Source organism: Zootoca vivipara, chromosome 4 (genome assembly GCF_965207765.1).
Source record: "Zootoca vivipara chromosome 4, rZooViv2.hap1.1, whole genome shotgun sequence".
NCBI lineage: Eukaryota > Metazoa > Chordata > Lepidosauria > Squamata > Lacertidae > Zootoca > Zootoca vivipara.
The window spans coordinates 81,193,129-81,214,769 of record NC_142587.1 but is presented as its reverse complement, the minus strand read 5'-3'; the positions used below and the strand labels follow the sequence as shown (position 1 = coordinate 81,214,769).

The 21,641-nt window shown below is 40.1% G+C and overlaps 1 protein-coding gene across 3 annotated transcripts in view; it reads right to left on the bottom strand.

Annotated features, from left to right (window-relative positions):
- Positions 1 to 21,641, bottom strand: part of MICU2 (mitochondrial calcium uptake 2) — a 74,611-nt gene that overhangs the window by 9,060 nt on the left and 43,910 nt on the right. For all 3 annotated transcript variants that reach the window (XM_035114701.3, XM_088668284.1, XM_088668283.1), the window contains exons 3-8: positions 20,974 to 21,005; positions 20,787 to 20,862; positions 16,846 to 16,893; positions 9,934 to 10,016; positions 5,599 to 5,664; positions 2,887 to 2,984 (exon numbers count right to left, since the gene is read on the bottom strand). In XM_035114701.3, the coding sequence (XP_034970592.3) occupies positions 2,887 to 2,984; positions 5,599 to 5,664; positions 9,934 to 10,016; positions 16,846 to 16,893; positions 20,787 to 20,862; positions 20,974 to 21,005 (403 nt within the window). The remainder of the gene's footprint in view (positions 1 to 2,886; positions 2,985 to 5,598; positions 5,665 to 9,933; positions 10,017 to 16,845; positions 16,894 to 20,786; positions 20,863 to 20,973; positions 21,006 to 21,641) is intronic.

Below are 21,641 nucleotides of genomic sequence, written 5' to 3'. Positions count from 1 at the left end.
TTAATTCTGACCAAAAGCTGGAACAATAACTCTGGAACAATAACTCTCAATAATCTCTTATCAATTCCCTGCCAGTTAGACCTGGCCCTGAACTCAGCAAGCAAATGGACTAAGGTCCCACTATGAAGACTCAAACCAACATGAAGCTAGTTTGACAGATAATAAATACCACTGGTGTGTGGATGTTAAACATGCAGATTGAGCAATTTGCCACTGTAAATGGTTAAAAAGAAAAACAGGAATGGTATGGAGAGTGAGGGAGGGGGGAACCACACTCAATACACAGAAGGAACTTGCCATGTGGCTTAATTTAAAAAGTGGATTCTGCAAGGCAGGAAACAAAGCACACCAGCCTTGAGCTAAGTGTTGCAAAGCAACAACAAATCACTCTGGGAAGTGAGAGAATAAATAATAAAACCAAAGTTTTGCTTCTGCTTTCTTTCTTTTTTTTTGGGGGGGGGGAACCCACCTACTAATCATAGGTAAACACCATTAAGCTTTATGAATGAGCCCCCGCCCCAATTTTAAGGAATGTAAATTACACAGGTAACTATATCTGAAGCAGCCTAATCAAATGTAATCACTCCTGCTTTCTCTAGCTACTCCACTGATCAATGGAAAGCCTTTCTAACAAGAACTTGGAAAATGATAAAAGCATTTACCATCATTTCCCCCCCTGCCTTTGACAATGATCTATGTCTGTACAGCTCATCAGTCATCTCTTGTAAAAACATCATGGCACTTTGATCAGAAAGCCAACAATGGCTTCCCATGTGAGGTAGAAATGTTGTGAAAAGCCATCAGATAGAAATCACATTTTCCCCGAACAATAGAAACACAGAAATGATGTGCTTGAGTTACTTGCAAATAAAATAATATGAAAAGTGATATCTCCACAGCGCTTATTTTTTTTTTTAAAAAAAGACACTGATCCTTTCATTCACCTTCCTATGCATTAAAACAAACTTTACTGTCAGGTCACAATGCAGATGGAGTGGGTCTATACGGGTAGTGTGATAAGGAGACACATTCCAAGTGCATGAAAAATAAATGCCACTGTTGAAAAATTAACTGTATTAAACCCAACACTTACCCAACAGCTTTAAGAGCAAGATGTGGGAGTCCAATTTTGATTACAGGCTTCTATCTGTGTGGTAGGCAAAGGTCTTAAACCTACATTTGCTGAATGTAGTAGGTACACAGTATTATCAGTGTTATGCCTCATTGGGTCAATGCAGGATTTTATCTAATTACCTGAGACATTCCAGTTCGCACTATAAATGCAAACAAGCTTTTACGGGTGCACTCTGGCCTTTGCTTTGTTAACAAGCCCTACTGTATCTAAAGGAAAGGGAGCAGAGGGAGTGCTAACTCAACAGAATTCTCAATATGTTTAAGAACTTCAAAGCCTTGTTTATTTGAAGGTTAGTGTGCACCTGAAATCAGTGGAAGGAAATGTTTTGCACAGCATTTGAAACACCTCTCCATTCTTGGTTTGGCTGAGAGGAGACAAATTGCAGGAAACCATGCTGGTCTGTTGGGGAGGGGGGCGGAAACCCCAAGTTAGCTGGAGGGTAATATCTTTATTGGGACTATCTACAACACTGCAAAGCAGTGAACCAGCTTTTGAGTTCCCTAGAAGTGTTATGCAAATTTACATAGGCACAGCCATGCTAAGCGCAAAAGTGATCTGTCAAGAGTAGTAATGTGTTAGTAAATACAGAGTTGGGTAGCTAGAAATCCGAAATGAATATACTTCCTGTTTTGATAGCAAAACAGATAAGTATGGCTTCAAAATGATTTGAAGAATCAAAGAGGGAATTTATTACATTTCTTTTGAAAGATATGGTATTTTAATTTCAGATTTGCTGCTTGAAACCTAATATTATGGGAACACAATTTCAAGTGCAAAAGAAAAGAGTGTCATTTCCAGTATGGGGGAAATGACTGTGCAGCTCCTGCCACACAACTAAGGTAAAAATCACAGCCACTCCACTTTTCTCCCAGTTGTCATGCTGCCACGCTACCCAAGTTTGTAGTCCCCGCCCCCCCCCAAAAAAACCATGAGCAATATGCCAAGAACAAACCTTGACGACAGGTCTTGGTTTGTCTGGAGTGAAGCAAACCATGATCCTGGATCTAGAGCCAAATGGGAGGCCACCTGCCCGAGAGCTGAAGCTTGGCCAAAATTGGGTCATGCATCAGGACAATCTACAACAACAAATCTACAACAGAATGGCTGAAAAAGGACAGAATCAAGGTGCTGCAATGGCCCAGGCAAAGTCCAGACGTCAACCCAACTGAAATGCTGCACATGAACAAATGCCAGCAAACCTCAATGAACTGAAGCAACATCATAAAGAAGAGTGGGCCACAATTCCTCCACAAGGATCTGAGAGACTGATAAAGTCATACAGAAAATGATTACTTCAAGTTACTGCTGCTAAAGGTGGTTCTATAAGATACTGAATCATAAGGAGTATGATATGGCTTCTCCATTTTGGCTTTCTTTCTGTTAAATAAATCATGACATGGCGTAATATGTCATGTGTTGTTGTTCATCTAAGGTTGTATATACAGTGGTACTTCAGTTTACAAACACAATTGGTTCCGGAAGTCTGTACTTAACCTGAAGCGTACTTAGCCTGAAGTGAACTTTCCCATTGAAAGTAATGGAAAGTGGATTAGTAATGGAAAGTAATGGAAAGTGGATTAGTGTGCTACTAAATATGAAAAGTTATTTGGATCTCTTTGAGATAAAATACTAAGACAAGCCAAAACAGTGAATTGTAGTATCTAATATACAGATTGATCTGAAAAACTCACAACACAGAGCAAACCAAGATGACAACCGAAGCGTTAATTACTATCTTTTTTCAGCGCTACCTGTGAAATTCACAGTAATGAAGCTTCTTTTTTCCTCCTCTTCCAAAGAAGTGGACCAGCAACATGGTATTAATATCAGGGTCTTCTGATTCTGGCTCCTGAAAAAATGCACATCAGTACTTTGTCAGAATACCTCTTGTGTTAAAGCTCTGCATTGACTCAAGATCTACATTTCCCATTAATGGTTAAATAATTCTACAAATGCTATATAACTGAATTTTTCCTTATGGAAAAAAGGCCTGTAGGAAACAAATAATGTATTTCACATAGTTCAGCTATTCCATCCCTTTGAAAGGCTAAAGCCACAGCCACAAAAGACAATATTTTTAGATTATGTGTTTCTTTCACCACTTAGCCTAAGTCGCATTTCTTTGAACACAACAACACACTAAGCAATGTGGAGTATATGGGGATTTCAACGTAATGTTCTTGTGACATCTAAATAGCCAGTGTGTATTTTACTCTGCTGAAGAGGCAAGATGAAAGACAGCCATCTATTCAGAAGATTAAATACTAATGGTTATTTAGCTTTCAGTATAATCAACTAGTTGCATTAGTACAGTGTATTTCATGCTTGCTGCACACATGACAACACATTTTATAGTTCAGGTAGCACTCTTCATTTGTTCCATGACACTTTTCACTAAATGAAGTAACATGAGCCATCTCTAAGCCACCCAAAAATTGTTCAGTATGTATTTTACTGTATTCTTAAAAATAAAAACTAAATAGAAATACTGCACATTTTTAAATACCAACAAAAACTTACATATTTATGCAAACCTAACAATAATGTAACTTCATAAATCATTAATTATAGAATACTGACACTATGTTTCTTACGTTAACATAGTACTTGAGGGGAAAAAAACACAACAAGATTATCCAAACTAGAAAGAAAACAATCTTTTGCAGGGGATATAGGAAAATAAACTTCCTAAAATTAAAAAACAATATTGCAAACCGAAATATGTAGCGTCTGATTTGCAGGTGATAAATGTTGACCAATTAGTAGTGTAGTTATTTAGTTTTTGTCTGTTCTCCTGCACTCTTATATAATGAGATTGTTTCATTACCAAGGCATAATTTTATGGGGTGTTAGGAGAAGGGCAGTACCTCTGGCGGGGGACATATTGTGCTCCTGGAAACTGTTAGCATGCAATAGCAGCCACACCCTGGGAATGGCTTCGACTGACCAACAAACAAGGTGAGGGTACCCGATGGGTCCCAAACCCTTGGTGAGTTATATCATTTATTTTATGACACTTTAAAGCTGTAATATACCAATTTGTGACTACTTTAAATAAATTCTCCCAAATATCAGCATTTGAGGAAAACTGCTTAATTATCATAGATATTTTCAAACTGATATTTCAATAGTAGGTCCGGTTGTGTGAGTGCCACTTGAGCAATGGTCCTTCCTTCCTTCATCTCCCCCCCCCCATTGCATGCTCCCCAAATCTGCTCCAGAGATTTGGAGCAGGGGTACCAATATGAATAAAATATGGGGAGGGGCAGGTAAGCCCCGCTCCATGTAATCAATCACAAGTCGCAGTGCACGCATACCATTCAAATGCCAATGTTCATCAACTTTGGGGAGCCCTTGGCCCCCTCAAATATATTGGGGATGCTGAAGAGACCTTGGACCCTAGGATTTGGCTCCTATGTCCTGCAGCAGTTTTTGTGAGCACATGGGGGCAGCAAGGAGAGGAGCAGAAGTCCATTCCACTCATGAACAGACAGCACTGGATACAAACCATTGCCTTGAGCCAAATGAATCAAATTCTTTTACCTGTTCCATTTCTCATTTGTGTTGTAATAGAAGTGTGGACAATAAAGGTTTGTTGTTCATTATTATTTCAAATTCCATTGCTTTCCTTCACTCAGGTATACTTGAATATGACTTGAAAGTATTCTAGCCATCAAACATTAGCCCCACCATTCCATTTATCTTTTAATTTTATTTCTTTTAGACCAGACTTTGTTATGTAGTATTCATAGGATAGCTTCCAACATGACATATAAAACAGCATATAATACACAGTAAAATAGCAACAGTTAAGACCATTTATTTTTAAAATTTAATCTAGATGTTTCCATCAATAGGTCTTGCATTTCTTCCATAAATCAAATTGTCCTAAGCTATGATTAAAGCTTAGATCATGATGTCCAAGACTATTAATGATTTAAAAAACCAAATCTTTCCTTTGGAATTTACCTTAAATTCTCAAAAAATAGTCAATTAAACTGGGCTTCTCCTCTATAGTCTTAAGATTTTTATTTGTCCATATAAGAGCCAGAAAAATATTTATTTGTATTCTGATTTTTAAATATATGGCAGAGGTGGTCTTGGATGTGGGGTTGAAGATCTGAAAGATTAATTTTAACTTGAGAAGTAGGGGTCGCAAACTGACCTGGAAGTGCATTTATTGTTCTTTGATCAAGTCAGCTAAGTATAATACTAAAAGTCTCCCTTTATTATGAATTCAAAAATTATGTGACTACATATTAAATAAATGAATTCTTTTTCAATTGGAATTATTTTAGTACAGAACATGCAAAAAGCAAGGTCAACTGATCAGGTACTTTCATTTAATGAAGCATCAGATGCAATCAGCTACAAGCTGTGAAAGGAATAATGTTTAAAAGATAACAGTGCATTAGTGCCAGAACAACCTGCTAGAAAGAAAATCACACTCTCTGAAGACCTACCTGAGATAGTGTTTCGTCTCCTAAAGCTGTTTTAAGCTCATCTTGCGTCCCAATTATTTTCTGCAGCTAAAATGAAAGTGATATATATTTCCATTTACTATCTTGTTTTTCATACCAAAGCATTTTTAACAGATAGCTTCTTTCTCAGTGCTATTTACCATACACAAACTGTAAAATTCTCTGCACAGGTACCTTGAGTGCAAAGCCTTTATATACATTCGTCACATGTGCTGGAGCTTTCACATTAATCCAGTGCCTTTCATTAAGGAATCTGGTAACATGTGAAATGAATGGTCCACACACAATTTTCAAGCATTAAAGATCACACTCATCATTTCTTTTTCTTTTTCCTAAAGACTTTCTTGGTTTACAAAAGTACATGCCTTGTCTCTCTTTTTAGGTTGTACAGTCTTTCTTACGAATCAGTTACATTTGTTGTGAGACATTAGTGCTGAGTAAAGTACGGTACAGTGGTACCTCTGGTTGTGGAGGGGATCCATTCCGGAGGTCCAGCCGGATCCCAAGGTTTTCACAACCAGAGGACTGCTTCTGCGCATGTGTGCGCGGCAAAACCCAGTCAAATACTTCCAGGTTTGCTGCTTTCGCATCCCGAAGTTTATGTAATCAGAGGGTTACGTAAACGGAGGTACTACTGTATAAGGTTGAGGAAGAAGAGGAGAGGAGGGGTGGGATAGTGAGACATTCTTTTATGTAGTGTACATGTGGGGTTTTGTGTCAGCGTCAACTGGGTAGGTTCTCTTTCTATTCATTTATTACATTTCATTGGTAGTGAGAGGTATTGGGGGCAAGGTGTGGTTGGTTGTCTGCAGTGGGGTTTGTTTGCAGGGGGGGGGGCTTGTTGGATCAGGTAAGCCAGATTGATTCATATGCTGTCGGTGGACTCCTGTCGTCTTGTTGGGCTGTGTATGTGATAAAGGGGATCCATACTGGGGTGAAGGCATCCTCTTCTATTTGTCCCCGTGTCAGTTTCAGTTTATTGGTTAGCTTTTCTAGTAAGGCCATTTCCCATACAATTTGATACCATTGGTCCATGTTAACTACTGACAGGTCTCTCCATTGTCTGGCTATGAGGCTTCTGGCAGCTGAGAGAAGGTGGGTTATAAGCTCTGTATTATGTGAGTGGTCATAATGAACTTTAAAGATGCTCAGTAGGACCAGTTCTGGGGTGAGTTCTAATACCTGTTAAGTTATTTTGCATCTCTCTTGTAGGACTGCTGTCCAGAAGGGTTGGATTGTAGGGCATTCCCACCACATGTGGAGGTATGTGCCTGTGGAGGTGCAGCCTCTCCAACATCTTAGTGAGGTTCCTGGGTGTATCAGCGCCAGTTTCCATGATGTTAAGTACCACCTGTAGGTGAGTTTCAGAGTAAGTTCCCTTCTTTTTGGCTGATATGGACTTAAAGGGAGGTTTAGACAACATTCTAATCCATTGGGTAGGGTTAATTTCATAGCCTACGTTGTGCTCCCATTGTTCTTTAATTGCGTCAAGGGGAGTTGTAGGATTTTGGAGCAGTATTTTGTATATTGTGGATACCATCCCTTTGCCATGTCCCTCTGCTGTCAGGTTTTTGAAGGTGGTCAAGGGTCTAGTGTCTGCTGATTTTACTGCTGGATTGTTTAAGAAGGCATGTAGTTGATGGTGTGTTAGCCAAGGTATTTGGGTGTCCCCTAGTTTGTCTTGTATCTCTTGTATTGGTATGGGTTTGTTGTTTTTGTAGAAGTCTTTTAGACAGTGTAGGCCTTTGGCTTGCCAAGTTTTTATCTGGCGGTTTTGTGCTATGTGTCGAAATAGTGGGTGATAGGCCAGGAGAGTTAATGGGGATGGGGATAGTTTGCCTACTTTTCCCCAACCTGTTCACTATTGTGGGGATTTTCTTTAGTTTGTTTTGGAGAAATGGGTATGCTGTAGTGGGGATAAACACACTCATCATTTTTGATACAAGCTTTCTGGCTGAATAACCACGAGCAGATTGCATGAATGGAATCCTCCGCTGCAACCAATCTTTCTCCTCCCTTCTCTCCAATATTGGGTGTTTCATTTGCCCTACTCCTACTTCAAATGCTCACAGAATTGGCCATGCTGTTCAGGAGGGCCTTCAACTCTCAGGGAAAGGCTTTTCATGGGAAATGCAGGGAGAAGTTGGGAACGGAAGGACTGACTTCTGACTGCTAAGTTTTCAGAAATCATGAAATATGCACAAAAATACATAAAAATGGGACCAAAGCAGAGTAAGAACACATAAGCCTTTGGAGGCAATTTTAAAGAAGTAATTTCTTCTAACATAGAGGTCAAGTTTTTAAATGGGTGTAATACTGTGACTGTTAGAGTGCATCAGGAAGTCTCTGGTCCAAACCTTGCTTCAGCCATGAGTTTGCGAAGCTTTGTTCTCTCCATCTCACCCTTTGCACTTGAAAGGTGCTATAATAATACTGACATCTACAAGGCTCAATGGCAGCTCATATGCTTGCTCATGCAGAATGTCCCAAATTCAATCCCTGGCACTTCTAGCTAAGGATTCTCGGGCAGCAAAGCAGGGAAGGGCCTGGAGACCTTTGACTGCAGCTCCCATTCAGAGTAAGAACTGTGCTAGGCGAACCAATTGTTTGACTCGATATAAGACAGTTTCACAAGGTGCATTAAGAGAGTGCATGTGAAATACATGCTCCCAAAGCACTCTGGTGTTTTGTTTTGCTTATGCATCTTTTTAATGATCTAAGTATGACCTGACAATTTTGTGTCATACCATTCTTTAACAAGTTCAGATCCAAAAATAAGGTCTCCAGCAAATAAATAAATCCATTTGCAGCTTACTATAAATCTCTATAAGTCTCCTGGCAGCAACCTCTCTTTCGGAAACATTTGTAATTACATGTACTCACAAATCTCTTCAGAGGCTGGGTTTCTAGCAAGAGATTTAGCACAGCACACTGCAAAGCTCACCTACCTTCCAGAGATGTTAGCAACAGTCCTCAAATGGACAGCAAAAAAAAAAAAAAACAAGCGACTTATTATTTACGGTTACAGCATGGATAGAGATAGAAAGCAGAGGATTTAGGAGTTGCTTAGGAGAGGTGCTTTTAAAAGTACGTTTATCACTGGGAGACAAGCAGCACATAACTTTCCCTTCGAATAATGTGATGCTCCCAAAGCCTGCTGCTTTATCATCCTTAACCCTCATCTCCGATTCCTCATGCCAACACCAGGTGATCGTTTTGGCAGGTCAGGATTGAAATGGCACTATTTCCCCTAAATAGTTTGCACCTGGCCCTGTCCAGTCATTAGAGTTGGTGCACACTGAAACCCAACACTGAACACAGCGGCCCTTTTCCTAGTAGTGCATGCAGCAAGACCACCCAGCCGTAGTCTGTTTGTTCAGGCAAGGCAAGCTGGGGGGAGGGGAGGGATAGGGCATTATTTCCTCTATTTATCCCAACCTTTAATACTGTTGAAAGATGACTAAACAAGGGAACGGGGGGCATGTGACAGAAATGTACCAACGCACTAGCAGCTGCCATTTACAGCTAGGGCAAAAGCGCTAGTAAGGTGAGGCAAGGAGTCATGGCTATACAAGGATTTTCCTTCCAAGTCATTCATAATCTGCCCTACCTTCATCTGAACCTGGGAGGGAACCATTTTCTTCTGCTGCCAGGAAGCCTGTTAGGTACCTTAAGGGTTGATTCCATCACAGTTGTTGCATTTCTTTTTGGCACTGAAACTGAAGTAGCTCCATCCCCTCTCCAGATGGTCTCAAGAGCAAAACACATTATCTTCTATTCAAATTAAAAAGGCTTGCACATTTGACTTTGACCTCAAGTGTGCATTTCATAGTATTCATAATAAAAAGGCTAAATATACCTTCTCTTTCCATTTCTACAATGGAAGCCTCTCTCTAGTGATGGATGTTCTGCAGTTTTGCTTGTATGGGTAGATATATTCCACATATATAAATAATTGTAGTTTTAAAATTTAATAAACTCTTAATCCTAGCTTTTGACACCAAAGCACTGTTCTTGACCAACCATGTTAGTTAAGGAACAGCAGGTTTGCTATAAGTTCATTGCCACCTGTATCCAAATGTAAAAATAGGAAATCTGGTTGCAAAAAATGTTCTTGATTTAACTCAGAACTTCGATGAAAAAGGGTTGCAAAAAGTTTTAATTTCCTCAGTTGTTCTAGTGAAGACATGATCTCTTGTGTACAAAGCAGATGAGGAAGGAATAGTCTTGATCAACTGCACTTTACATGTGTAAGTTGTATGGTAATTCCATAAATTAAAAAAATGGGGGGGGGGTTTAAAATATTGTCATCCATACCTTAAAAAATTCCTTTTTCTCTAAATGTTCATTCCCGTCTGCATCCAACATTTTAAAAGCAATATGAAATCCAGTCTGTGGTTCTGCAATGAATCATAGCATACAGATTTATTCATAAATACTTTACATGTAAGATAATGCTGCCCTGCTACTCCAGTTCCTCATAAATGGGCAGATGCTTCCAGTTTCATATGAAGGCAGAGGATCCATAGTTAACTATATAAGCATGTGCGAAGGTGTTCTGAAGCTAGTGGAGAGACACTGTGAACTTAAAAAGGAAAAGTTGACCGATTCAATCTCTGCTATTGTGAAAGCGCACTGACTCATTGGTTGGTTGGTTTTACTTATATGCTGCTTTTCCACAATGAGCTGTGCCCAAAGCGGCTCACAACAAACATTCAAAGCATCAAAACAGAAAACACTGGAAATACAAATATAAAGAATACAGAGCATGTCAACAGATTCAAAATAACAAAAATCAACAATTTAGCAAATGCAGAATAAATTCAATATTAAAAACACACACACACCAATTTAGGCTGAAGTACATAAATACTAAAACTAAAGTTAACTGATACGAGTTTCTGGTAGTTGCACTCCAAGAAGTCTGGCTTAAATACAGTTTATAGGGGAGGTGCATGGTGGGTGAAGTCCTAATTAGGCAAACCAGCATGTTGCTAATTAAAAAGTGGATCTTCAAATCATGGTTTGAAAAAATCAGAAATGGGATGTCTAAACTGAGCCAATGTCACAGCAGCGATTTCTACAGTAATGTCACAGCAGCAGCAACTAGAGAAACAAGACTTGGAAAGATCTAAAGGATCTATATTGGCTCCCAGTACGTTTCCGAGCTCCATTCAAAGTGTTTGGCTGACCTTGAAAGCCCTAAAAGACCTCAGCCCTGTATACCTAAATTGATCCTAAATAGTTGCTATAGCTTTCTTGTATACTATTCAAGTGCCTGATAAAGTGTTTGGAATGTTTGTGAGGGATCTTGTCTCTTTTAAGAAGTCTGATTAGATGACGTTCAAATCGCCAGAATTTTGAGCAGGTAACTATCGTTCATGAATGATCAATAAATATTTCAAACAGCACTGTCACAGTGTGCTAACCTTGAAGGAGGAATCCATTTGGGAGACAGCTGATTTCTTCCGAGTGGAATGCTTCGTTCTAAACATTTTACTAAGTATTCTTTGAGTCAGTAATAATGTGAATGTAGCCTATAATGTCACTGGAGAATAAAAGCAGAATGATTTATTCCAAAGTGATGCATACCATCTGTTGCAACAGGCTGATAAGAAGCTAGCCCCGCGTAATACATAGGAGCTAAAGCTGCTCATACAGCTCACAAGATGACACTCTTATCTGATATGATGCAACTCCAATGGTATGTATTTATAAAATAACTGAGGTTCAAAGAAAAAGCTCAATGCACTTGCTTTTAATTACACAGACAATAACTCTAACATGTGAGTTTCAGACACTCACAATGACTATTTGTGGAAGTTACCTTTGGATGCTATCTATGGAAAGAACCTCCGGCTTCCTCAAAATACTAAAACGGGTCTATTTGCAATATAGATGTAAATGCAGGGCCAGACTAACCTTTCCACAAAATTATTCAGCTATGAGGTCCAGTGGTTTAGCATTTCCTTCAGAGTAGGGAACGTGTTAATCCTCCTCTACTCGGAAATGAAGCAGGGCCTCAAATTTTCCCCTTCCTAGGAAATTCTTGCTTGTTCTAGTGGATGTAGGGCAGTCGGCCTTTTGGGGATGCACCTCTTCCTGAGAGCAGAAAGGGTCCTCATCATAGCTGCCAAGTTTTCCCTTTTCTCGCGAGGAAGCCTATTCAGCATAAGGGAAAATCCCTTAAAAAAAGGGATAACTTGGCAGCTATGGTCCTCATACTAATGGCATCCAACCACAACGAGGACCTACTACAGTGCAGGAACCTTTCCATTTCCCAATGACTGCAAAAAACATAAAGAAGAAAAGCCAGCTATCGATTGGAACAGCTTACTTAACACAGAAAAGGAAAGGAATAGTATCAACTAGGTGGTGCTGAGGAGAGTCCAAAGCAGTCTTCTCAAAATCCTGTTCACTGTAACTGTGTTGGGCATGCAAGATTGCTTTTTAACCACCATTAAAACAGAAACAGCAAGTTCAAAAGTGAGGCCCAAAACCTCACTTAATGCCGAGGTGATTCTGTGGGATGTGGATATAAAAAGCAGAGCGCGGCAGCTGCTTTGAATAATCTAGTAGCGTCTAATAAACTAAGGTTTCATAAATATACTTGAGAGCTACGAAGCACCAAGAACGAATTGAAATGGGAAACCTGTTAGATGAAGATGGAGATACTAGCACCTGCTGACATTTTCTTTCAAAATGATGGATATGATAACTTAACACAATAGGAGCAATGGATTTTCCTCCACAGACAGAGGCTCCTTTGTGTTTGACATTCAATCAATTTGAAATACCAAGGAAATAATATCATCCAGTCCTTTGAAAAAGGGTGGGAAAGAGTTTGCTTTGATGCCACTTGGTTTCCACTTCTTCAACGCAGCATCGTTTGCGACCTCATAGCACAAGTTCCAACAGCACTCAATACACGTTGGTGCTAAATGGCAAATGACGGCTGCTTCATTCCTAAATCACTACATGGGAAAACTGGTGCTGCAACAGGAATGTTTCTATCTAGCAAATATAAATGCACATTAAGAAGGTGCAATGTTTGTGGACTTCCTTGGTCAATGACGTCCATCCAAAACACCCCACACAATTAAATTTGCCTTAGGTAAGAATTTCTGTCTAGCTGCAGATTACTATTCTTTTGTGAAATATTATATCTTCACTGATGCACCTCTTTGCCCCGTCTCTTGACACCTGAGATAAATATTTTTAGAACGTACCCTGTTTTTTGTGATTGTGTTTTTTTCTTTGTAATTGCAAGTTTTAAAAACTATTTTTAACATAATATTTTAAATTATTGTAACCCAGGGTCTTCCTGGCCTTGAAAGAGATGGAAAGAATGCACACTGCCTCTCACAAGGTCAGGGAGTTCTTCTTAAGGGAGTGGGAAAGAGGCAGAGAGGTACCATGCAAGTCAAAGAACTGCTCCCAGTGTCAACCCTGGAAAAATCACAAGAGCGAGGGTGACAACACCGAACCTCGTGTTCTTTGTTTGAAGAATCTGTACCCTGCACATCAGCCAAGAATGCTCCCAAACCAGTTTATGTATGATCAATAAAAGCAAGTCAGTTCCTGCTCAGAGAAATACAATCCACATGGCAAAAAAGGGGGGAAAGAGAGATAAAAGGGAAGGAAGAAAGATAATCTGAGCACCAGCTCTGAAAGTTAAACAGTAGTTCTTATAATGACCAGCAGGAATGGAAACAGTTCAGGGAGAGAAGGAACCAGATTGGGACTGCCCTTTCGGCAGAGTCAATGGAATGGCCCTGCTCTCCCTTTGCTGCAGCCTGATTGTTCAGCTGCATAAGTAACCTGTGAAAACTGGCATCATTTTCAAAGCTGTTTTAAACTACCCATTGTCTATTTCGTCATATCCATTTCCATAACTGCTCATTTTGAAACAAGCAATGGTTATTCACAACAATATTACAATCTATCAGAAAAAGGCACTTTACTGTAAAAAGCAAGACATTCTTTTTTAGATGGTAGAAAACAAAGTTTGCAAGGAACCATCCCTGCCTTCTTTTAGACGTCTTCTGAAAACTGCATTGTTTAGCTGGTCCTCTGCAATATGAATTTCTCTTGTTAACCAACCAGCATTTATTGATGCTTTAAATGTTACTTTTATAGACGCTTTCTCTGATCGTATTACAACTTTGTATGTCGTATACCACTTCAATATGTTGTTGTTGTTTAGTCGTTTAGTCGTGTCAGACTCTTCATGACCCCATGGACCAGAGCACGCCAGGCACTCCTGTCTTCCACTGCCTCCCGCAGTTTGGTCAGACTCATATACTTTTATGAAAATCTGGATTACAAACACTTTAATAATTACATAAATAAACAAATTACTGCAGTTTTCAGGAAAAGAGGTTTATAAAGGCTTAGTGTGATATGACAGAGAGGCGGATTTGCGCTCCTTTCTTAATACAAGATATGGAAGGTCAGTACTATTAAGGAAAAAGGGAATATATTTCATATATGTATCGGCTTTATAGTGACACTTTACAAAGACCCTTGTAAAACATGTTTATGTGGTTGCATAATTCTCCCACATTTTGATTTGGCCACTTAGTGATTCCCCAGAATCTCAGCTTTCATTTTACAAAAGCCAACAAAAACAAAATCCTTAAGTTTTTATAGCTGTTCAGTAACCTTCAAAACATGACTCAAGAGTAATTAAAACTGCAAACTCGAAGTCTCAGCCAGCCTAAAAATAATAGCCCTAAGGAGCATCTACCTACCAATATTTCATGTCAGAAGAGCTTTAGACAGCCCTTCTGTTTCACAGTCCAAATTATCTGACCAACGGCCACACATTCACAAACAGGACTGGATATGCTGCAGAACCATGGAGATTGGTGTGCAACTATCTCAGTGGTTCTTCACAGTAATTTGTAACACTTCCACTCATGTTGTTATAGAACATGCGGAAGCCCATCTAGGAGAAGATAATCTCTGATCCTAAACCTTCTCTGCCTTGTGGGCCTTCCAGCAACTCTTGCAGCCAATCTGGTGCCAAATGTATTGCTCTGCTTTCCTTTGGACCACATCACTGAGTGGGGGGGGGGCTGTCTTAAGCCGGTCGGGCGCCGTGGCGTGGAGATCGCTCCGGCGCCCCCGCCCTGGTGGGCGGGCGCAGCGTGCAGCGCCCTCCTGCCGGCCTGGTGCCCCTGGCGCCAAGGAGACTACCCCTAGAGCCGGGCCTGGGGGGGGGGGGCTTCTCATCTGGGCAGTGCAGGGCCTCCATGTTGCACCCTGGTGTTGCTAACGCAGCAGTTTGACTTTACCCCCGAAGGTGCACTCCATTGTCCTCAGACAGATGGATGCCAACAACAACAGTTCCTACTCAATATCCTTCAACTGCTGCACAGTGGTACCTCGCAAGACGAAAGCGTTTTGCGATGTTTTCTGCGCTTCGCAAGACGAAGTTTTCTATGGACGCACTTCGCAAGACGAAGTTTTTGGGAGGTTTTTTTTGTTTTTTGCCGCGGCAAGCCGCGCTTTCCATGATGAAATTATAGCAAGACGAAGCGACTCATGGAATGAATTACTTTCATCTTGCGAGGCACCACTGTATTTCATTTTGTAGTACAAGGCTAGGTAGTAAAGTGATATGGGTGACTATCAAAATCAGTAAGCACACAGACTTTTCTGGAATTCAGCTGCTTATCCGAATGAATAGTGAGAAAAATGGGTAAGACAAATAGTATTAGATAACATTAAAGGTGAAACAAAAAGTTAAAGAAGGAAGGAGGACACGTTGTCATTAAAAATGAGATACCTGCTCTAGAGATGCTAGAACATTTGTGATACAATTCCAATGGTCCTTGGGTATGCATTGCATTATATGATACGTATATTCCTTCGAATAGCAAGCTTTGGTGGCCACATGCATTTAAATTTGGAAATGAAACACAGCCAGCCAAATATAAGGTAGACAGTGATTTCTGCATACCTGTATGTCATGGGAACTCCTTAGGTGCACAGAAGTTTGTGAATTAAAAGAAAAAGCATGACAGTACAACTCAAAAAAAGCTGCTGAGACCTAGGGATTGATGGGGGCATAGACACGAGAAAATTCAGACCAACTCATCTCATGGTTTGGCGAGTCAACTTTTGAGTTCATGCCAAAGACAGGAACTACTGTCTTTGCAGCTACCTAGCAGAACACTATTTTCTGTAGCAGATCATGGAGACTCTGCATAGACATGGGATTTTAGTTTGCACAACTTGTGTGGATTGTGTTTAGAAATTGTTCAGTTTGGACATACCCACCCAATTCCCAAATGCTCTCTCAACCAATATCATCTCAAAGCAGGCAAAACACCCCTACCCTAAACAAACATGTGCAAAACCCAAGCAAAATGTGCACCCTAAAAAAATTGCAGGAAAATAGACACACATGCCCCGTTGTTGCCCAAGTTCCAAGTTTACCAGGCAGCAACACAGTCCCTTTTCCTTTCCTTTGGAGTTCCAGGGGATGGCAGGAAGCCAAGACACAGGTTTCCAGCTGCCTCACCCTCCTCCTTTCCTCTAGACCCATGTGAGCCTAGAGGCATTCTGGGGAAAGGGGAAGAAAAGGGTGGGGTGGCTGGATGCTGGTGCAGCTCAAAATGCAGGCCTGATGTACGAAGTGAGCACTGTGGTTCCCAAGCTCTTTCTACCTTGCCACTCCCATCGACCTGTGAGTGTCAAGCCCTTTCCTTTTCCCTTACCGTTTCCTAGAGTTTCAGTCTCGGTGCTGTTTGTATCTCAGTGTCAGGCACGTGGGGTGAGGGTGGGGGAGGATCTCCCCCTCTTTCTCCCCTCCTGCTGCCACCACCAGAGCTATAGCAGCTGCAAGGTAAGCAGGTGGGTGGAGGAAGGAGCTTGGGAGAATGGTAGGTAAATGGGTGCTTAACAGAAGTACACAGCCTTGTCATATTTCTAGAGTTAAATCAGATCCTGTTGAAACACCCACCCTGCCCCACATTTCCCTGGAATAAGGCAAATCATTTCCCAGTATGCGTGGAAATTGTTTAGTCTGTACCAAGCTGTTCCAATTTCAGAAGAATGGAGGGGGAAGGTTGTTTCACTCATTGCTACTCTTGCAAGTAATTTATTGACTGAACTTTGAAGTTGGATTTTTATGTTATAAGAAAATTCACTAGTGACATGGAAGCTAGTAATAGTGATTCTTTCATACTACAATGTACAGCTAACTATCAAAATACTTACTTGTGAGTATTGTCAGCAAAAAGAGGTACTCTGTGTAGGAGATCAATCCTGAAACAAAACAGTAAAATGTGAAAATTACAGAATTCAGAATCAGGATACTAATGTGGCTTGCGTAATCAACCACTTTTGTAAAGATTATTCCATTCAACTCTGCGTAACAAATAAAGGAGGTAGTCACTATTATTTATCATTCAAGTCAGATGTTTCTGTTCCCCATTCTAGTGCTCTGGCAGTGAACTTCTTATTCTACAATCCCCCGTCATGTTGATGTCTCATTAAGAGACTTGGGTTTATTTGGCATTAATAAAAGGTCCGCACTAAATCTTTGGATTTTCGCAGAAAATATTCTGTGTTTATACGAAGGATGAATAAATTAAGTGTGCTTTGTCATATTTAGTACCTGGGAGGAGAGCTACTCTAACGTTACTCTGAAGGATCAAAGTATTTCATCCCTTGGCAGTCTTGGAAAAGCGAAGACCAGATTTTCTCTAAGTCTCAAGGGGAATATGGCAACACAAAGCTGCCAAGCTGCTAGATTGCACTGATAGGGCTGCTGGGCCCAGAGCCAAGAAGAGGCTTCACTTTAAAAAAAAAAAAAGTCTGAACACGTCCTTTCTGCAAGGTGAAAGTGTTTCCCCCCTTCCTTTTTTAAAGGAAAATTCCACCACCTCCCTTTGAAAGGCCGACTTAAACGAACAGCCTGAACAAACACAAAGATGCGACAGTGTCAAAATAGCAACATGCCAGCTAAAGATAGAGAAGTATATAAAGAAGTATGGTTTCAACAAAAGAATCTGAAGCATCCCTCCTGTCCTGTAAGAGCACTTTGAGGATTTCTTTTTTTTTTTAGAGTGGCCTCATATAAGTAACTTAAAAAAAATAATCAGGCTACTTTTAACATGTGAGCCAAATACCATCCTGCATAATGGAAGAACCTGTTAAAAGCAGATGTTTTAACTCCATTATCTACAGGGAAGCCATTTCGCTAATTTACATTTAGCAAATTGATAGGCAAGCAGCCTTCCTTATGACTCGTAAAAAAATATTCCCGCTTACTGTGCTCTAAACTGAATTTAGATAGGTAGCGTTCTAAGATAGGTAGCGTTCTAAGAACTTGCAGTGTGCTGTGTAGCACTGCTGTGTCTGTCTCAGCGCTAGCACTGTCCAGAAGCAGGAGGAATCAAAGTGGCTACTCATCTATTTCAGATTACGGGGAATATTAAAATGTTATGTCTGCATGGTGGAAACAACTTTTCTCTGTGTCGCTCCAACGATAACCATGTAATGTTTCCGTATACACCATTTCAAAAGCAGGGCTGATAGCTAGGGTCTTTCTCCAGTACTCTGGGGAACCTGGCTCATAGCTGTGGGTTTCTCAACATGACACAAGTGCAGTGGGATGAACCCAAGGAAGAGAGCCTCCCATGGTGGTCCTGCAATGCTTAAAGCGCATCTATTACTCTGTTGCTTTTAATTTGAGTTTCCTGACTTTTCCTTACAACTGGGTGAGGCAACTGAATACAGTCAGTTCCATTTCACAGGATTGGAATGGAAGCAAAAGGCGATAGGAATTTTGGCCATTGCCGAGCCTGAATTTGAACCTGTGCCTCAACTGAAATATAGCACTCCTCAGGACCATGCTGTGGTTAGATTCTATCTGTATTGGTTTTGAAATGGTTTTATATATGCAGTTGTTTTGATTGTTTCATATATGTTTTAATTGTTGCTGTTTTTATTGTTAAATCACTTCAATATGTTTCAGAGGAAGAGATTCAGAAATGGAAATAATAAACAAATAAGCCCCAAAGTAACCAATTGTAAAACTTGGGTTTAAATGCGCCAGTGAGTGGTTAAAGACAACTACATCACCCACATGGAGCAGGTGATATGTTGTAAGCTTATAACCAGTTTCCACATGGCTCCCAACCTTTTGAATTCATTTCCTTTAAATGAAATAAATACTGTTTTACACTTCATAGTGTGGGTTCTCTTGCTATTTGCATTTTGAAAGTACAACACTGCAATAGCCTATTTTCAGAAAAGTTGTGCAAATAATTCTTTTACTAAACCTACTTAAGGATTTGTTTGGGGTTTTTTTGAAAGTCACAAGATATTTTACATTTTTTCTGTCTGTGGTTGATCCTATTATTGTCAACATACATCTGGCTGACTCGAAGCATATTTTTACTGTGGACTCAATTTCATAATAGTTCATCACAGTTTTTACTTAGCTGTTCCATAGGCCTGCCAGAGAATTCTATCCAATGTTAAACGGAATTCCTTTCTGGAATGTGCTTTATTTCAAAAAAGCAAACATAATTTATTTTGTTTGAAGATTATAAAGGTGCAATCATACAAAAGAAAAGAATCACATATCTATGTGATCAGAATTAAAAATTACAGAACTTCAACACAGTGAGATGGTGATGATGCAGCACACATGAACCAGGCAGTCTTTTAATTTGAGTGTAATTATTTTCTTCTAACTTCTAACAAAGAGGATTAATAATTGTGACGTTTATACTTGCAATTATCAATTTTTTTAGATACACACAAAATACAAAATTAACAGTAAATGATAAAATGGGGAGTTACAGACATTGCACTAGGAGGCATAATTGTCTTCAACTAAAATCCAATGAAAGTTCATGTTCTTGATAAGGTATTGGTATGGGGTGAGGGAAGGCAATCTGAACTGTGCGTTTGAAAGCTGTGGATTCCCAGCTTCTTCTAGATGCTTAGAAATAAAGATTCCCCACTTTGAAAAATCCATAAAGTTTAAATAGTGAAGCCTCAGAATTAGATAACAGTGAAGTGGCTTAGTGAGGGGGTGGGAGGGGGAGCCCAAATCCATTTTAAAAGTGCTGAATAAATAAACTACGCTTTTAGGTGATTCCATGCAATATCTCTACCTTTCAAATAAGCAGCTCAATAAAGTGGAATATCATCACCGTAACTGAAGATAACCAAGGATCCTACGGAAATGTTAAGCCTGTACAAAGATCACAGATTCACACAAGTCTTAAGAACATGTAAGCTGGAATTAGAAGAGCTATGGACATAAACAAATGTTCTCCCTGCTTGTGTCCATGTAGTAACAGGACATGTTGTCTTTCCCTAAAGGGGCCCTAATTCCTAGCTTTTGGTTTTCCTTCAGATCAAACAACATAGGATCAAGGGCATGTTTATGTGTTTCATGTTTTTTGTGTGCAAGCTGTTATGCACCTTCTTCTCAATACAGGGTACATTCCCTCTGTGCTGTTTGGGTTGGGTTGGCAGATCCTGAAATAGATGCTATGTTGAAGATATGGATCATCTCCTGCTATTAGCAGAACTGATGATCCATCCACCCTCTCGACCACTTGCCCCCACCCCTTTTCTGGCGGAATTTCACAACCTTCTCTGGGTTGTGACAGCTATGCTTTGCATATAAAAGTAATGTATGCAAGCCACAGTTTAGTCACTGGCCATGGGATGTCAAATCAAAGGCACCCAAGTCTTTTGGAGCACATTGCCATGCAGATCTTCTCTAGTACCAGCTAGTCAATGCATGCAGCAGAGCTCAATTTAACGATACCCCAATGTAAATGTAGCCCGGGGAACCCTAACGGATCCCATGGTTTCCTATAGTACACTTCAAAAATGATTTTTTGAATTATTGCTCTCCGCCATCCTGGTTTCCTTTAAAAAACCATGAACAATAGACTTTCATGTCTCCCTGCTTGCTAACCAGAGCTTTTTTTGGGTAATCTAATGAATTTGTAAATATGCCTCCCTTCCTAAACTTACATTCCCAATCTTACAAACAGCTACAATACCTAAAGAAATAATTCATTTCAGCCTGCACAGATCACTAAGCATTTCCAGACCCTGGGAATTCATCTTTAAAAATGAACAGTGTTCCCTTACAAACAAATTCCACTAATGACTTAAGTCATTACCTTTATCTCCGAGGTCTCTAAAAAAAGTTGGCCCTGGTTTAGTCTTTGCAACATTTCCTAGAGTCGAATCTACCTCCTTTGAACAAACAAAATAAATACCAAGTTAGTCGTGAAACAGGAATCCATTAAAACAAGTAGCAGAAAGAACAAGTGTTCTCTTGAAAAACAGCAGGAGCACTTTGCTTACCTTTTTTGTCAGTTTCTTGGCTAAAGTTTTACCTGTAAAAGAAAAAAAATCACTCAATCATCTGCAAGTCAAAACTTTGATCAAGTTCTGTGGCATTTCTTCAGATTCTTTTATGGGGAAAATGGAAGTAATATGAAACAGAACCAAACTGCCAACTTCAAAATATTCTAATTCCCACAATGCTCAGGAAAGCACAGTGTTCAAAACTAATAGGAACAGCCTGTTCAAATGTTCCTGCAATACGAACAAAAATAAAATAAAATAAAACTTTTAGGTATTTCTTATCCTTTTTATTAACTTAACTTTCTACTTATTGCATCACCTATTGTGCACAGAACCAGATAACAAAAAGCAGTCACCATGGGGCAACAAAAGACTTATCATTGCAGGTTACAGTAAAAGACCATCACTGCAAAAAGTGTTTGCCTTTGGGGGCAGCAGGACCAAATGGCAATGATGTGGCAACCCATGGCCCATCATGCTTTGTTTTTATATCCTCCCCTTCCTTAGGCATGATGGGGCGCTCCTCTCTCCTCCTTCACTGATGCAGTAGTGCCAATGCAATGAGTGAGACCTAGGTAAATCATGTGGGATGCAGGCACGTAGCAAGGGAGGGGCGTAGGGGCCGGGCAGCTCCTAGCTCCAGTTTGGCGGGGGCAGCACGTGGG